General features: G+C 35.1%; 1 protein-coding gene across 6 annotated transcripts in view; it reads right to left on the bottom strand.

Moving 5' to 3' along the window:
* Window positions 1-19,109, bottom strand: part of Fndc3a (fibronectin type III domain containing 3A) — a 143,146-nt gene that overhangs the window by 45,212 nt on the left and 78,825 nt on the right. For 5 of the 6 annotated variants that reach the window (XM_023717208.1, XM_004633092.2, XM_023717207.1 and 2 more), the window contains 3 exons: window positions 6,874-7,111; window positions 4,359-4,628; window positions 2,635-2,693 (listed from right to left, as the gene is read on the bottom strand). In XM_023717208.1, coding sequence (XP_023572976.1) covers window positions 2,635-2,693; window positions 4,359-4,628; window positions 6,874-7,111 — 567 coding nt within the window. The remainder of the gene's footprint in view (window positions 1-2,634; window positions 2,694-4,358; window positions 4,629-6,873; window positions 7,112-19,109) is intronic. The other variant, XM_023717206.1, reaches the window with a different exon arrangement.

Here is a 19,109-nt window from a genome sequence, read left to right as displayed (position 1 = left end):
CCATTTCATGGAAGATTCAGAAAGGCTCAGGCTGAGTACAGGCTTTAGATGATGAAATTAGCACCAATATCTACCCTACATTTTGCACTGTGTCACAACAATGAACATTTTTTCTTTCTTGTGTTGTTCCTCAAATGTGCCATGTCCAGCGATTTTCAAATACCATACAATTTGTTTGCAATACTATTCTAGCAACCGCCCCCCACTACTTTTCCTTTAAATTTCATCTGTGCAAAGGAAAATTCCTTAATAGTCTTACCAAGGTATAACCCACATTAAACACCCTGACAACACTCTACCTCTTTGTTCTGGCACTTTAGCTTTAATTTTATACTTATTGCATGGTGCTTAGCACATTAAGCTCTGGATAAGGGTGGTCATTTCTGTGTCTTCCATCCTATCTTTAGCTTTCAGTCTCTTGACCTATGTTGTACCTACACTGTGAACTGGCTGTAAAACTTATTCAACAGAAGGTCCTTGGTGGCAAACCACTTTTGGGACCACTCCTGTGCCTTAGGAGCTATTTTTCAATCTTTCCTAACCTCAATTTTCCTAACCTCATCTTCAATTTCAGTGGATATAAATTCAGGACATCTGATACCTAGCAGGGTGGGAGTTACATTTTTCCTATATCACTATGACCTCATTTTCATAAAAAAAAGGTAAACAACAATAGTATTTTGATGAATGGACATACACAAATGAATTAAAAGTGGAAGGAGTGTAAACCCAAGGTAAGCGTGATGAAATTAGAGGAGTGGATAAAAGGAGATTTATCCTCACTCTCTATAATTCTATATTAATCTTTTATGATAAAAACTTACATAAATAAATTCAGGACTGAATTATAATCACTCACACTTCAACTGGGTTGCTTTTAAAGTGGAGTGAAGTCACAGTTCTTAAAAAGCAGAGGAAGAAAAAAAGATTAATCAGAAAAATTACTGTGCTACTTTGCTGTTTTTTCTTCTAGTATTTATACCTGAAGATACTGGAGGTTGAACCCAAACAAAGTCTTTGCACTGGCTACTATCTCCAGCCTTTTAAAAATTTTTAAAAAAATTTTTGAGACAGGGATTCACTAAGTTCCCAAGTTGCCTAGGCTGGACTTGAACAGCCTCAGATTATCAGACTGCCGGGATTTAGGTACACACCACCATCCCTAGGTAGTCCTTTCTTTAGTAGACTGTAATTACAGTATCTTTATACTTTGGTCCCTAGCATTTTTCCCCCTAGGTTTCTTGTTAAAAGCATCTTTGCAAATTCCTACATTCTTCAGAACCGTATTTTTAAATGGCTCTATCATTTTGTCCAGCACAAATATTCTGACTTACCTATGCATCCCTTCGGTTGTTTTATTTTTTAATATTAATGCTGCAACAAACATTTTGCTTATTCAGCTGGTTTTTTTTTTATTTTTTAAAAGAAATGGGACTTCATGATTAGTGAACTCAACATGTTAGTTTAAAATGTTCAATTTGTATGAACACTTAATATTGTGAACACAAATTGCTAAACATTTTTCCCAGCAGGTAACAACAGAGCTTTCACTGGGTATTTTAAATGTATAAAGAAACTTTCATGAAACTCAATTTTGCTATCATATATTTTTCTAATTTTCTCCTATCTGTACCTATAAAAGATTGGGAAATACAAATTTTCTTCTAGTGTTATTTTCTTCTTTTATCATTTGATTTTATTTAACTCTTTGCTTCTGGAATTAGTTGGATGTACTTCATGTAGGCATAATATAAATGAATTTAAAATAACCTGACAATCAGTTGTATCTACACTATCAGTTCTTTGATTACTCCAACAATCCATAATATATTTAGTGTATATTACATCCTTGTTTAAAAACTGGATTGCTATCTCAATATTCTCCTTCACTGATCAATGTATCTCTCCTTGGAGTTAGGAGAGATTCACTATAACCCATTACTGATACTATATTTCTTTTTTTTTTTACTTCCATAATTTTATTGAGAGACAAACAGCAATGAGACAGTTTCAAATTAAACTGGTAGGACAGTTTCAATAATTAACAAATTGCATACTCTCTTCCTACTGGTTATTTGCTGTACAAGATGCAGACATGACATCCTATTTACAAACATAATTAGAACAAATCCCTCTATTCATTAAGAGAATGTAACTATATATCTATCCTAACCACTTTGAATACACAGATACAAAATGGACATTCATCTGTATCCCTTTTTTTTTGTTTAGCTCTGTCATTTGAATATTATAGGTGTGTTAACTCAGCAAAATATTCTAAAAGAGTTCAGTAGTCCATAATAGTATTGGGTCTTCCACTTCACTGGCAATGTCAGAAATTGTTGATCTGAGTCCCCTACAGCTCAACATAATACCATGGCTTTACTTCTTATACTTCGTTTTCATACTTTTCTGCTGGATGGTTAAGACCAAGGTAAAGCAGGAACTATCCAACAAGAGTTGTAGCTTTTGGGTCTGATAAGGTCAGTGAAATCCCCTCAGGATTTATCCTGAGATTCTGTACCTCAGATAGTAGATCCTTTCTGACGTATTTCTAGCAAGATTTAAAGTCTGAATGAAAACATGAAGTGAACATATTGCATGCAAATGTCAAGAAGATATGGAGATACTTACTACTGGTTTGACAATGTTGGAAAGAAATGCTTCAAATGCTTTAGTTTCTTCATCTTTTTCTGAAAAAAAAAAAAAAGAAAGAAAAAAAGTTAATTGTAATCCCTCAGCATGACTTCTGAAACTAGGTTGGTTTTTCAGACTACTATTTTCTGATTTTTATCTTTAGTTCATACATATACATTTGTTCTCCTTTAGTACTCTCTGCTTTATTTTCTATTTTGATTTGAACTGTGATTACTAATTACATGACTGCATATATATATTTGAAGAGTAAGTTTTTCTTATAGAAAATATGTTTATTAATTTTATTGAGAAACAAATAGCAATGAGACAGTTTTAAAATTGATTAGGACAGTTTCAATAATTAATGCATTGCATATTGTTGTCTTTGTAGTGGCCATTCACAGTACAAGATGCAGACATGATATCCTGTCCAAACACTATTAGTACAAATCTTTCTTCTCACTGAATTAAGAGAAAGTAGCTGTATGTCTATTCAAAAAACGTGTTTTTATTCATGGAGTAAAAAAAAATTCTCTTCTCTGCAAAGTTCTTATTTGCCAATCTTCTGTCTTTTAATAAGTTACCTATTTTTTCATAACATGCTATACTGTTTCTCCAAATGGAATATAATGTTTCATCATTAACCTAAATGCACCATTTGCATGCATGAAACTTCAGCTTAACTTGTTAATATCTGTGGTGAAAAGAATGATCAGTAAGAATCAGAAACTGAAGAACATGTTATTAATGTGTAAGTCACAAAGTTGTTATTTAAAATTTGTTAGTGAGGAATGAGAATCTTAAGGAAAAGCAAGGCAGGAAGAGTTAAATTGTCTTATGTTTCGCTATTTTCCTCAAAGTTGGAAACATCTTTGTTACTGGTTACCATTTAGTATGCTTCAGTCATGTTTGATGAATTTTTTTTTTTTTTGGCCTGAAATACATTTAGAAGTTAAAACAGAAATATTATCAGAAAAACCCAAAAGAACAAACACAGAAAAACTATAAAAAGTCAAGATACACTGAGGCTGAACATTATAGTCAAACTTTGCATTATAGGCACATAAAGACAGACTGTTTAACCTAGGTTCTATATTGAGTTTGTTGCTAGTACATATGAAGAAGTAGTGCTCAGTGTTGATATGGTGGTAGTCACAGGTTAGGTGAAGTACACAAGCAAGGTATAAAAAGGATTTTAAGTCAGGGATATGGCTCAGTAGAATAAGCACTTCCCTAGCAAGCACAAGGGCCTGAGTTCAATCCCCAGTTCTGCCAAAAAATAAATAAAAATAAATAAATTTTAAAAAAGGATTTTAAGGGAAAAACAGAATATAAAGAGACAATGTAACTAATTACTATCTGGATTTTCACGCAAAAAGTTGGGAGAAGCAAGTTTTGTTAAAATTTTATAGCTTGATCAAGGCCCAGGCATAGATGAAACAGACTCTGGATTATTATTATCTGAGTTTACATACCAAGTAGCACTGTTTTTTCAATCAGATTAAAAATATATGTGAGGCTACAAACTGAAATTTCCCACATTACTAAAAGCAGCAGTTTGTAACAGCTGAGGGTCTACATTTTTTTCTGTATTTAGAACTATAATATTAGACATCTACAGCTTACCTATTTAGAGCAGAACAAGATGACAGAGGGGTTAAGAATGTACTTTTATCAGATTAAATAATCACAGAAAATAGTTGAAGATTTTAAATAGTCACCTTCTACTTCTGTATCAACTTGTGTACTACCTTTACTTCTCCCCGATTTGCTTTTTGCTGATCCTGTGTTAACACCACTGGCATTTTGCCCTTTTATAATTCCATTATGTTCATTTATGGGAGAAGGGCATTTTTGGGGTGATGATGGTGGACTGCTCATTTTATCTTTCTGTGTTCCTTGGCGATCCTTTAATTTTTTCTGTAAACGTTCATATGTTTTACTAGATCTTTCATCTCTAAAGTTGGCTCTTCCATGCGTAGAATGAGCATCTAAGAGGAAACAACAAATGTTAGAACATTCCAAGTAAGTTCATGGTATAAAAAGAAAATAAGCCTATCATTCATATATATATATATATATATATGGGGTTTTTTGTTAATATATTATTTAGTACAGGGTCTCACTAAACAGATTGGACTTGCAGTGATCCTATTTTCAGCCTGTCAAGTGCTGGGAATATAGGCGCGTGCTACCACACCCAGTCTCAGTCACTGTTTCAGCATGCCCCAGGGGGTGGGGCAGGCACAGCACACTGTATCAAATGAAATTTACTGTACAATATTATTAAGAATTTTGCAAAACAAAGCTATTTCTAGATCTCCACTGACAAAACCAAGGTTTGTGACTTGTTTATAATTATATAAACAGTTGTACTTTGATATCTGACTAGTTTCAAACTTGTTGCGTTTGGTACTTGATGCATTCTAACACAAAAATTTTGCCCTAATACTAATTGCTTGGTACTCAACACATAAGCTAGAACTTGTTGGTGTTGATTACCCCGTGATTCATTATATGCTTTTCGGCCAAAACAATCTCTTTGGTATCCGTTATTTTTGGTAGCTGCCACTCCTCCTGGAACCAATTGATAATGAGGGCCAAGGTACCACTGCATATATGTATCTCAAGAAAATTTACACAGACATTTTCTTCTTTTATCATTTCCTATGATTAATCTCCACAGAAACAGCTTTATAGTGTGTTATGATTATAATAGGCAGAAATTAGACTTGAAGAAATCTGTCCACTGTCATTTTCTTTTACTCTTTTGTGAGCTATTACTTTCAACATTTCTTTCCATTTCAAACATGTAAAAGTGGTAAAAAGAAACGATTGCCTAAATTTCCTTATGATTGAAAGAATAAAAGACCACTGAAAATTTTAGGAAAAAGAAAAATAAATCAAGGTGGATTGTTTAATATGCTAGAGCCTCTATATAAAATTTTATAACTTAATATATTATAAAGTAGCCAAGTGTGCTGCTGTTGAGGGAGGAAGGCCATGTCTCAAAAACTAAAAAGGGCTGTAGATACAGTTCAGTGAGCAGGCCCTGGCTTCAATCCCCCAATCTCCGGTACCATAAAGACAAAACAAAACAGCATACCACACACCTATAAACTCAAGGTTGTGGACTGGTGGTGTATCGCAGAAGCACAAGTGCCTGTATGGCAAGTGCACTGTCCTGAGTTGGATTCCTCATACCAAAAACAAAACAAAAAAAAGCCTTTCAAGGTTTTTTTTTTTTTTCATGAAATGTACTTATCCTAATAAAAATCATACAGCAATATAAGAATTTTTATTTTAAATTTAAAATCGTGACTCATCCACATGGCTGACATTGACAAAGGTTCTACAATCTGAGGTACAGGATCTCAGGATAAATCCTAAGGGGATTTCACTGACCTTCTCAGACCCAAAAGCTACAACTCTTGTTGCATAGGTCCTGCTTTACCTTGGTCTTAACCATCCAGCAGAAAAGTATAAAAACGAAATATAAGAAGTAAAGCCATGGTGTTGTGTTGAGCTGTAGGGCACTCAGGTCAACAATTTCTGACAATGCCAGTCAAGTGGAAGACCCAATATTATTATGGACTACTGAACTCTTTTAGAATATTTTGCTGAGTTTACACACCTATAATATTCAAATAACGGAACTTAACAAAAAAAGGGGATACAGATGAATGTCCATTTTGTATCTGTGTATTCAAAGTGATTAGGATAGATATATAGTTACATTCTCGTAATGAATAGAGGGATTTGTTCTAATGGTGTTCATAAATAGGATATCAAGTCCGCATCTTGTACAGCAATTAACCACTAGGAAGAATGTATGCAATATGTTAATTATTGAAACTGTCTTACCAATTTGGTTTGAAACTGTCTCATTGCTATTTGTTTCTCAATAAAATTATGGGAAAAAAATACACCATTAAAAAAATAAATAAATAAAATATACCTCACAGTAGGCCATTAAAAAAAAAAAATCTGTTCTGAGAAAAAGTTTAAAAATATACAAATATTTTTTTGGTTACTGGAAATCAAACTCAGGACTTTGCAAGTGCCAGGCAATGAAAAATAAGTTTTTAAAGAGAAAAACCTTAAAAGGCCTCAGCAAAACAAAGAGTTTTAGTGTGGTGTGGTGGCACATGACTATAATTCCCGTACTCAGGTAAGTTGACACATGATTATAAGTTCAAGCTCAGCCTGGGCTACATAGTGACTCACATGTCTTACCTATATCTCCATATACTTGTGAAGACTGATACTGTGGCATATATTGTGTTGCCATGTCTCCAGCTCCAGTCACTGGTGAGTACATATGGCGTGGTGGAGGAGGCATCATTGTTGGGACAGGAATGAAACCAGGCAGAGGAGGATGTGGAGAACGGTGGATGACTGTGTGACCACCAGGATGAAACTCTGGGGCCTGAGGAACCACAACAACTCTTCGAACACCATTGTCTTCAATAACCTAGAAAATAAAAATGAGATTATAAACTTGTGATGGATATAAAAAATTTGTTTTCAAATATGTTAGACTTAGAATCTCTGTACTACTAAAAACCAAATTTTTGTTACAGAATGACTGTAACAAGAATCTATTAAATAGGGCTGGGGATGTAGCATGGATAGAGTACTTTTCTAGCATGTGTGAAGCCTTGATTTAGCCCTAAGTACCACCATATGAAATAGAACTGAAGAGCACAAAATAATTATATAAATCTGAAGATACTGATGAAGATGGCTAAATAATATAAACAAGCTATTACACCATGTATGTAACTTGTGTTTAACATGCATCTAGTAATGCAGTAATTTTGGCTGAAATATAAGAAGGTCAAGATTAATTTCCTTTTCCATGTTATAACTCAGGGTAGATGGAAAATAGGTTTTTCTGTATTTGGAAAGACTAAATACAGGAAAAGATATTAAATCTAGACTCCTAAAAGTAAACCACATTGTCATGGCTAGTGTCTAGCTGTCCCATACAAAATCTCATGCAGTCATGGGATGCTTCTGGAATTTGTGACTGATTATTGTGAGTGTGGATGCTGCACCTGCCCTGGGGCAGGTAATTTGCAATACAATGTTAGGAGGGGAGAGAGGCTAGGCAGCTGCCTGATCTGCTGCCACTCTCTTTGCTCTCTTTCTACTCTCTGCCACTGCCATCAGCTGTCGCTCTCTGCCATTGGCCATTCTGCCTTGGAGTCAGTTGAGTATGGACTGAAGTCCCATTAACTGTAAACTAAATAAACTTTTCCTTCCCTAATTTCAAGTGTTGGGTACTTGTCCCAGCAACAAGAGTAACTGAGACATATATGTTAAATTTAGGTACATTTTTTTTTATGGCAGTGACCAGGGTAATTTCAATAGTTGATCATTTCAAGTAAGAGAATAAATATATTAAGTCTCAAGTAGGAAAAACGTCTGTGGTTTTCAGAATTTTTTTTTCTAGACAGGACAACTGTGGGAATAAATTTTCAAAAACAGATACATTAATTTCCTTTGAACCTCACAGAAGCTATAAGGACACACAGGAAAGCTTCAAAAGCTAAAGGATTGGGGCTGGAGAGATGGCTCAGTGGAATAAGTGCTTCCCTGGTCAAGCACAAGAGCCTGAGTTCAATCCCCAGTTTCACCCAAAAAAAAAAAAAAAAAAAAAAAAAAGTGTAAAGGATTTTATCTCAAAACAAGAGATTCCTACACCAAAATTCTTTTAGACTTAGTAACCCCTTGAAGTATAACGAGCAGCTAATACCATCTCAGGAAACAGACTATTACTGGTAAGATACTGGTAAGGCTAATTTAAAGGCAAGATATTTTATCATGCATAAAGATAAAGAACTTTGTATACAATTATGTGTTAGGTAGATATGGGTACACTAAAACACACTTATGGATATAGAGAAGCCTAAATTACAAATATTAAAAAGACTATTAAACTATTTTTACCTTCTGGAGGGGATACGATTCATCTGTAACATGGGACTGGAAAAACCAAATATATAAAATGCTGTTTATATACAGTATTGTTTATATATGCTGGGTTTAGAACCACAAAGCCTTGCTTCCAGCAAATTAGATGTTTAATACCTTTTCTGTTTATTTAACTCAGGGGCCGGGGAGATGGCTCAGTAGAATAAGCGCTTCCCTGGCAAGCGCAAGGGCCTGAGTTCAATCCCCAGTTCTGCCAATAAAAAATAAATAAAATAAAATGCTTATTTAACTCAGTTATGAATTTAAATCTCAGGCAAGTGCCTTCATTTGGTGGAACCTGAATCAAATCTGGAAGCCTAACAGAAGCGAATCTGCACACTGTTCATAGCTTTTTAGTTTTGAATTTACAAGAAAGGACACAGAAGCAATTTGGAATTGATTATGAGCGAGCCAAACCCCAGTACATGTTACACTGACAGTTTTATCTTTATCACTCTCCAATTCACAAATCTTAAAAAGACTCCATTTTTATTTATTTATTTATTTATTTATTTATTTTTTTGCAGAGCTGGGAATTGAACTCAGGTCCTTGCCAGGCAAGCACTTATTCAACTGAGCTATTTCCCCAACACCTAAAAAGACTCCATTTTTAATAGGATTAGAATTCAGCCTGGCTCCCACCTACCTTCTAAGTTCTATCTTTCTTCTGTACCAACTCCTAAATCTCAGGCTGATATACTAAAAATTTGGCCTCACACTGACCTATGCATTTCTGCAATTTTTACTTTTGTGTATGCTATTTTTCTCTTTATTCTGCTGCTCCTTTCTCTAAAAACATACAAGTCTTACCTACCTTACAAATCTAGCTATAACTAACTTTTTCACGCCATAAAAATTATTTTTGAACAGAACCGATAATTTAAAAGGGAGAGGAAAAATTTTAGAATGATGTACTTATTGGGTTCACACATACTAACAGGAACAAATAGAACAAAAGTAAATTATTTAGTATGCTAAAAAGTGATAGTTTGAGAAAAAGCAATACAGCTAAGGGTAATTATAAATACTGTGAGAGTGAGAAGGTTACAAACTTAAAGTCAGTGATCAGAGAAAGCCTTATTGGCAAAGTGAAATTTGAGTAGGCACTTTAAGGAAATAAAGTAATCATGCGGAAAAATGAAAAACTGTTTTGGGCAGAGAGAATAGAACTAAGTCTCTCCAGTCCAAGTGGGGATGACTAATTGCCAAGAAATGAAAGGAAGTAAGTGTGACTAAATGACAATTGAGGAAAAGAAAGTAGAGAATGTTAAATAGATAAAGGAGGATGGAGTGGCTAAATCAGGTGGAGCCACATAATTTGGCAAGGCTTTGAATTTAAGCACTTACTTTGAATAAAATGGGGAGTCATCAGAGTCTTGGGTCAAAGAGTGATATTATCTAGGACTTCCCTACTCCCAGATGATACTGCCCACTGGAGAACGTCTGTCTCTTATATGTAGACATTTTTGGCTGGCACAATCCAGGGGAGTACTACTGACATCTACTGGGTGAAAGACCAGGGGTGGTACTAAATTTTTACAACACAAAAGACAATCCCCTAAAACAAAAATGATCGGGCCCAAAATGTCTACAATAGCAAGGTTAAGAAATTCTTGTATTTCAAAGGACTTTGCTTACTGGATTGAGAACAGGTTGGAATGCAAAACCAACAGGGAAGCTACTTGGAAAGCCACTGGAGTAATCTAGGCCAAGAAATAATGGCAGGTTGGCCCACAGTAGTAGCAGTGTAGGTGGTTAAAGTGAACCACATTCTGCATTTATTTAAAGGCAAAAGATTAACAGATGATTACATGTGGAAAGTGAGAAAAAGAAGTTATAGAGGAAAGGTGTCCATTAACAGTGATAAAGAAAGCCTGAGGGCTAGAACAAGATTTTTGGTTTTTTTATTTTTTGCGGGGGGTAGAGATTTAGATTTTCAGGTTCATGCATGAGTTTGATAAATTTATGAGGCATTCAAGAGGAAATATTGAATAAACTGATAAGATAAACTAGTCTGCCATTCTGGAGAGGGAAGAAAGGGACCATGATATGAGGTAAGGGGGAAATTAAGAAAGTGTGGCGTTTGGAAAGTTCTATCAGTAGAAAGAACTGTGTCAAAAATTGATGACAGATTAAGACATAGACTAAGGAGTGATCAGTGGATTTAGCAATGTGGATGCCTCTGTGACTGTGATGAGAACCGCTTCTGATAAAAATCACAGAAGCAAAGCCTGACTAGACTGGAGAGAAGAAAGCAAGCTAGAAAAAAAGAACAGCATAATTTTGTCAAGTTTTGCTATAAAAGGAACACAAAAGTGAAGCAAAGGCTGATAAAAGTTGTGGAGTTATAAAACTTACTTGATTGCTGTTGTTGTTTTTAGTGAAAACAATTATATCAGGCTTACATACTAAACTGAAAGATCCAGCCGAGAGGACACTGGTAGCGTGATTGCCTAGAGTAAGTCCCTGAGTGCAACCCTCAATTCTACCAAAAAAAAAAAAAAAAAAAAAAAAAAAGAAAAAAAACAACAAAACCTCAGCAGAAAGCAAGAAACTGATGAAAAAATGCCATAGTCATGTCCTTGAACAGGCTCCAGTACTAGAGAAGATGCAATAATTTGGGGCAGGAGTGGAGTAATTTGTGACAGATGAGGAAGCAGAGCGCATTTGTCATAACAACCACTGATAATGGTAGAGATGTGGGTCCAGGAATTTATGGAAGGTTCTTTCTGATTATTCTTCCATTAACCCTGCCCTGGACATCACAATCTCAGTTGTTGTCCCCTATAATTTTTATTCCATTTATCCTAAATCACTTGTTCGATATTTGTATTGGTCAGTTTCCCCTTGGTGGATAAAATATCAAACATCTACAACTTAAAAGAAAGGATTTTTGGTTCATGGTTTTAAGGGGGTTCCATCTGTTGTAGTTAGGGCTTGTAAGGAAAACAATTTAATATAGGACACATAATTTACACGACTATTTTATCATATTCACCCAAAACGTCAAATGCAAAAGAGTACATGGGATCTGTCCATACACTAGAGACCCAAAGAATACAGTTGAGGGCCTGGATCCCATAACAACGTCCTGCACAAATCCAGCTGAAGACCTATAGCCATGTTCTAACGTCCCCACAAGTCCATCTGGAGGCCTAGGGCCCACAGTAATGTCTCATGCAAGTCTGTATCAAGGATCTGCACTGCAAAGACTCAAAGGTCAGTGGTAGATGCTAGAAAGTCTCTGTCAGCTGTGTGAAGGATCTGTGCCACCAGACTGAGTGATTTGCACTGGAGTAAGGAAGTGACACTCAAGGTAAGAACCTGAGCTTCCTGGAATAGAACAGCAGAGCACATCATTTCCCCTCTAGTTCTACTTTCACAATGTTGGCAACAGTCTACAGGTGGGCCTTCTATACCCAGAACCACGCTAACTCAGTTCAGCAGGGTGTTACAAGTTGACTATTAGTTAATCCACCACATTATCTGTAGCTGGTTGCTGTTAAGGGAAAAACATAACAGAAGAGAATAGCAGAGTGGGGGAATGGTGTCAGAGAGGAAGGGGTCAGGGATGAGAAACAGACTCAAAGGTCATGCCTCCATGACTCACCTACACACTCAAAAGCATACTTTACTAATCTGGCTGTTCTCAAGCCAATCAGGTTGACAATCCACTTAACGGTCAATGTCATTTTAACGTTGTTTGTTATATTTTTAGATACATATGCTTACTCTGTAACTGAGTTGTAAATTTCTCAAGGGACCTATATTAACTATTTAATTTTCACTCTAGTAATACTATAAGCAACTAGTTACTATCTCCAGTTTTTAGTTGCTGAAACTGGGAGTAGAGGTGCTGAATAACTTTCCCAGGATCATATGGTATAAGTGGAAGTGCTAGTATCTGAACACAAGACAATTTAACTCCAGATTTCATGGTCATGTGTACTTTGTGGGAGTAAAATCTGTAATGTTACTTTCTTGTTTCACAGCACAAATAGGGGTTTCACTTGGTTAAAATGTTTCTCTTGGTTTGAACCCCCAGTGGTAAATAACTGACTGTCCCATCAGGGGCCTTGTAACATTGGTAGCAAATGCATAACTGTTGCATCAGGTGGCTCGCACCACCAGCCAGTAACTTCACAGGGAAGTCAGAAACCTCAAAACTCTCTGCTAGTCTCCAGAGGCCCATCTGCTGATAGTCCACCAAACATACCAACATCAAATTTCCTGCCCACTCAAATTGGTATGAAAATAAAATACACTGATGGCGATGATGAAAATAAAACACTTTGTGAAAAAAAAAAAGATATAATTTGATTTAGTCTATATTGGTAAAAATAAAAACAGACAAGACAATAAGATATGTCAGCAGTCTCATTCCTTAACCAGAGATGCCACTTATTTCTGAAGCTGTTTTTCTTCTTCCTTTATTGAACAAAGATGTATTTGAGACCTGAAGAGAAAGGAAGTTGCATCTGCTACCTAAAGTTTTATATTATTGTATGTGTGTCTTCCCTGAGAGAATATACAAGTTCCACAATAAATCTGCTTTGCTTACTGTTTTTCTTTCAGTATGTGGAATACTAGCTAGCTTATGGATGATGTTCCTGGAATATTTATTGAGTGAACAATATAGTTTTATATTGTTAGTTCTACTGGCATGCTAAATTTCTCCCTCAATATCAAGCTATAATAGTTCTGCGACTTCTTTTTCTTTTCTTGTGGTACTAGGAATCAAACTCAGGACCTTGCGCTTGCCAAGGTGGGCACTTATGCCACTGAGCTATATCCCTCGGCACCCTGTGACCTCTTGAATTCGTATAACATTTGCTTCCTTTCCACTTTTAGCAACTACTTCTACAGCACACCTCAGATCAGAACCACTCCAACTTTAAACTCTTAAAAAATAACATAGCAAGACTCTGTTTCAAAAAACAATATGAAATGAAACACTCTCTCCCTTACCCCCCAGTCACTCCTTGACAATTTATTCAACAATTTTTTTTCTATACACATTTTTGGCAGTACTGGGAATTGAACCTGGACCTTTGGACTGAGCTACACCCTCATTTTTTTTATACTATATATCCAACTACACATATATACATGATGTCAAAATGACCTAAATCTCCTTTTTACCTAGATACTACAACTGCATCTTCACTGAACCTCTAGGTTCCCTATCTTCTAATTGTCCACATCTTCATCTCATCCCTTTTGGCTGTTCTTCCCAGGAGAGACAGAGAAAAGGCTACGATCAGATTGGTCTGTAGAAACTTTAAAAATATGCTGATCTCACTGCTAGATGCTGAAACTAGGCAAAGTTAGATAGTAGAGCTTACAGGAGTAATTTGACAATCATCCTTAAAATGCTGGCCTTTTTCCCACACTATGAAATCTACAATGCCCTCCCTGTTAGATACCCTCTCATCTCTGTAACAACCCACATTCTATGAAAAAACAATCTACTTAGGGAGCCATTACAAGATGGAGAATTATTGATATTGACCTTAAGGAGTCCTATTTATATTTCATACTTTTAAAAAATAAATCATTAACTTAAACACAGAAAATATCAACTGTTAATTTGTCTTGCAGTGTAATAATGTTCTTAGGGACCATATGCTAGTATTTTGACAGTAAATTAAAGTGCTTTCTCCTGTCATTGCTGTTTTGTTTGGCATTACTTGCTTTGTGTTTAAATTTTACATTTTTTGTGACATTTCAACTGAGTTGCATATATTTCTGCTTCTATTTGGTATATCAATCTCTCACAACTGCCCCTTTTCATTTCTTAAATGGTAATAATTAAGCTTAGTAATATTATGCCTAAAATAAGGGCCAGGCCTCTGAAATAGCTATGAAGTTTATCTATGAGTAAAGTATATAATCTTGGTTTATAGACTATATACCATGTTTTCCAAACAGTTTGTCTTCTCTGAGGCTATCTTCTACATTTAGGGACAACTATATTGAACTGTAACAACTGAGATTACTAGTTATGTATGAGAAAAACCCAATAATAGGTTAAATAATACTTTAGTAGTTGCTTACAATATTCTAGTAGTAAAAGAAAGATGGTATGTGTGATAAATAATATTGGCAACCTGTTGATAAGTGTTGAAGCAGCGAGTACAAGAGGAGTTAATATTATTTACTTTTATGTAAGCTTGAAGATTGCCATCATAAAGAAGAAAAGATGTATAGAACAAAGTGACGAAACCTACATATTCTATTAATTAATGCTGGGTTTAGTGCAGCTGTTACATATTAGAACATAAACTCATTTAAACTTTATAAGAAAGGAGGGTAATATGTGCCCAGAATGGAAAGTTCAAATCCTTTCAATTCATAATTTTGCTTGTAAAAATTTATCCTAAGGAAATAAGAACATATATAATTTGTGCAGATACACACTGTAACTTCATTAATTGCAAAAGAAAAATTGGCAAGAGTTTAAATTACAAAATGAAAATAAATGTAAAAAGATGTAACTGATAGAACTGTTTATATGGTCTTTAAAACATACACTTTTGAATTATATTTTAAAATACAGTATAAATATTAAGTATCAAGTAAGTATAAATATAAGTATACTTAATTGGATTAAATATAAATATTATGCATATCCAATGTCTATAATTTGAACTAGAAAAAAGATTAAATGCTTACAGAAAGTATCCCTGGGTTGTAAAACCCAAAGCAGTCTCATATCAACAACTTTTCTATATTTCCCGAGTTTTCTACATAATCATCCCCCCCCTTTTTTTTTTTGGCGGTACTGGGGATTGAACTCATGACCTTGAACTTGCGAGGCAAGCACTTATTCTACTGAGCTATCTCCCCAGCCCAATCATCATTTTAAAATAAATGAAAATAAGGGGCTGGGGAGATGGCTCAGTAGAAAAAGCACTTCCCTGGCAAGTGAAAGTGCCTGAGTTCAATCCCCTGTTCTGTTACAAAAATAAATAAAATGAAATAAATAAATGAAAATATAATGCTATCCTTGTTCTTTGTTACTAAATGTATCTTCTAAATTTCATTTGCAAAACTAATATTCCTTTACACTGAAGCTTTTTTTTTTTTTTTTTTTGTATTTTAGTGAAGGGTCTACAAGGTATTCAGGGTCTCATACTAGATCAGACTTGTAGTGATCCTCCTGTTTACAGCCTTCCAAGAGCTGGGATTACAAGGCGTGTGCCACCACACCAGTCTCAATTGCTGTCTCAGCAGGCCCCTGGCCCCTGTGCCTATTTGCAGGCACTTTAATCTGCTGAGCTATTTGGCTGGCCCTTTACACTTACGCTATTGAAGAAAAAATTAAGTTTGTTTTCTGCATATTATTTTAATTGCTTTAGGTTCCCCTACAATATTTGATAGCATTGCAAAAAGTGTCATTTTTAATGAAAGATTTTCTTGAAACAATGCTTTTAAAAAAAGATGATCCATTTTGTTTTTTATTTTTATTTTGGCTGAACCGGGGATTGAACTCAGGCCCTTGCGCTTGCTGGGGAAGTGCTTATTCTACTGAGTTATCTCCCTGCCCCCAGATGATCCATTTTGTTTGTTCTAAAAAACAAAGCCATGTATATACACTAAAAAAATTAAGTCTACTTTTCCCACTTAAGAGCTATTTTAATTTCCAAATGAAAAGGGGGAAAACTGTCCTTAGAAGTCCATCCTTATAGTGACAGGGACATTTTGTTTCTATTACTATAAACTTCCTTGGTTCTGCAAAAAAAAAAAAAAGAAAGAAAGAAAGAAAAAACCAACCCCCTCCAAAATAGAAACTTCTCTTCAAAATTATTGGTCAGCAATAAAATTATTGAATTCCCAATTGATATTGAGCATAACACTGGCCAGGGATGTGGCTCAGAGGCATAGTGCCTCCTGGTAAGTGCAAGGTCCTGAGTTTAACTTGTAGAATCAAAAATAAATTTTAGAAAACACCTTATTAATAAATAATACATTTTTTTGAGGGTGGATCAGTGTATAATAATCTAATAGGAGTCTAGATGGTAGCTATTAATGTGTTACTTGGTTTCTGTTGAGCCAAATTTGACTTATTGTTTATTATAGCTATCTATATATCTTTTAAAAAAAATGTATTTGGTTGTTGTAGGGTCTCACTCTGCAGCTCAGACTCATGGTGATCCTCCTGCTTTCAGCCTCCCAAGAGCTGGGATTACAGGACTGTGCCACTCTGCAGGACTCTGGCTGGCTCAGCCCACACTGGGGGTAGGGCTCGAATAGCATGTGGTGCTAGGAATCTAACTGCGGTCCCTGCGCTTGCCTAAGCTTGCCTAAGCAGTTGCTTTAGTCCACTGAGCTATTTCCTGGCCCTATCTATGCATCTTAATACTTGGTTCAACTGTCAGCTTCTTGATTTTTTAATGTTACATTTATGTGCCAGATTCTGGACAAGGTAACAAGTGCTCAGCTGTGCCTAGTATTACCCTAAAAAGTGATGTGAAAATATATAGTGATGATTTCATACTTGAAATGCTTTTAAATTTAACAGGAGCATGAAATTAGTAGTAATACCACAAATTTGCAAGTTAATATATCTTAATTATATCCTAAAACCTGGATCCTAATGATGTTTTCTTTTTTTTTATTTATAATGATGTGTTTTCTAACATTAGAAATTTTGTATGTTAGGGCAGAGTGGTATTTTGACAGTGATGTGAAAATATAAGAACACAGTCTTACAAGTTGGCTGTTTAAATTATTTCAATAATGGTAAGGCTAGATTTTGTTGTCTCATTTAGTCAATGTGCTTGAAAATGACAATTTCCTAGAGATAATCGTGATCTTAAATTAAGATTGGTAATAGTAAACCCAACAGGCTCACATAATCTTTCCAAGTAAGATTCTGTTGAAGTTCATTAACTTGACAACTATTTATGAGATACCTCTTACAGTTCAGTTACCAAATGAATGCAAAAAAGATATAAAATGCAACTTCTCTCAAGAAACCCAAAATCCTACAGGAGTTTATGACACACACATAATTTTAATATTAGGTAGGATGTATAATAACGAAGTAGTAGTACAAATAGCTCAACATAGGCTCTCAAAAACTGAACATAATTTTAAAAGGCCAAAATGGAAGAATGAATAACATTCCCTAAATAAGAGCTTTACTAAAATCATGAAGAAAGGAAAACATTATGTGAGCACAGGAGAAATCACAAGAGAATAAGGCAAACTAAGATGCAACTGTTTAAGGCCTTAACAGTCAAGGAATCTGCACTTCACTGAGTGGATAAACCAACTAAAGACTCTTTAAAAAATTTTTTTTGATACAAGGTGAAACTACAGTTTGGATTCATAGTGATCCTCTGGTCTCAGCCTCCTCAGTGCTGGGATTACAGGTGTGAGCCACCACACCTGGTTCCAATGACTGCATGGCATACAGTACTGGGGATTGAACGTGGGACCTTGAGCTTGCCAGGCAGGCACTTATGCTGCTAAACTATCTCCCCAGCCCAAGTAAAGACTCTTTATGTTCAAACAATATTTTTTTTTGACAACTCACACAGAATTTTACTTAAAAAGTAATATGAATTTCACAGTATTTGTTGTAATACATGGTATTGTCTTACAACCAGCTATTCATATTACCAGATATTGGAAGAAGAAAAAACTGGAGCAATGTATAAGAAATTAAGAAAAGGAAAAGTAAAAACAATTGAAAAAAAGGAGACAAAGCTAATTAGAGCATTGACTGCTTCTTTCTATTTCCATTTTTTTTTCTTTTTTAAAATTTATTTATTTATCCCGTCAGAGGTTAATATTCTATTGGCATCTAAATACTATAAGTATTTGAATTCAAATAAACATCTAATACTGTCTAGCAGTCTATAATATTAGTGGGTTATCCTCAGAAATTATTGACTTGAGCCTTTTATAGCTCACTGTATTAATATGGATTTACTTGGTATACCTCATTTTTATACTTTTATACTGGATGGTTAAGACCAAGATATAGCAAGACCTATATACCCATAATTGTAACTTTTGTATCTGATAAGGTCAGCCAAGTACTCTCAGGATTTATCCTGTAGCCCTGTACCACCTTTTGTACATTCTTTTGTCAGTGTCTGACCTGAGAATGAGTCACGGCCATTGCTTGACCAATTTGCTCTCTGTGAAAGCTTGAGAAAATGTTTTTTCTCTCCATGTGATTCTCCCCAGGCTCACTTTAATTCCTCGAACACATTTCTCTGTGGCTCCATAATCTTCTTGATCAGAAAGTCTGGAGCACAACTGAGTTACATGTTGTTACATTACAGGTTCTCCTATGTCCCAAGTCTTCACTGACCTTGAAAGGCTAGGGCCAAAATGTTGGCTAATCATGCAGCCCTTCTTTTTCTCCAAATTTTGATCTGCTAACTTAGGTTGTTAACCCTCCAGAAGAGAAGCTAATTATTACCCTGTAATATATGCAGTATGGTTTATCCTATCTATAGAATTATCAAACATTT

Source organism: Octodon degus, unplaced genomic scaffold, assembly GCF_000260255.1.
Source record: "Octodon degus isolate 3935 unplaced genomic scaffold, OctDeg1.0 scaffold00051, whole genome shotgun sequence".
Lineage (NCBI taxonomy): Eukaryota > Metazoa > Chordata > Mammalia > Rodentia > Octodontidae > Octodon > Octodon degus.
The sequence above is the reverse complement of the archived record's forward strand: the minus strand, read 5'-3'. Positions and strand labels throughout refer to the sequence as shown.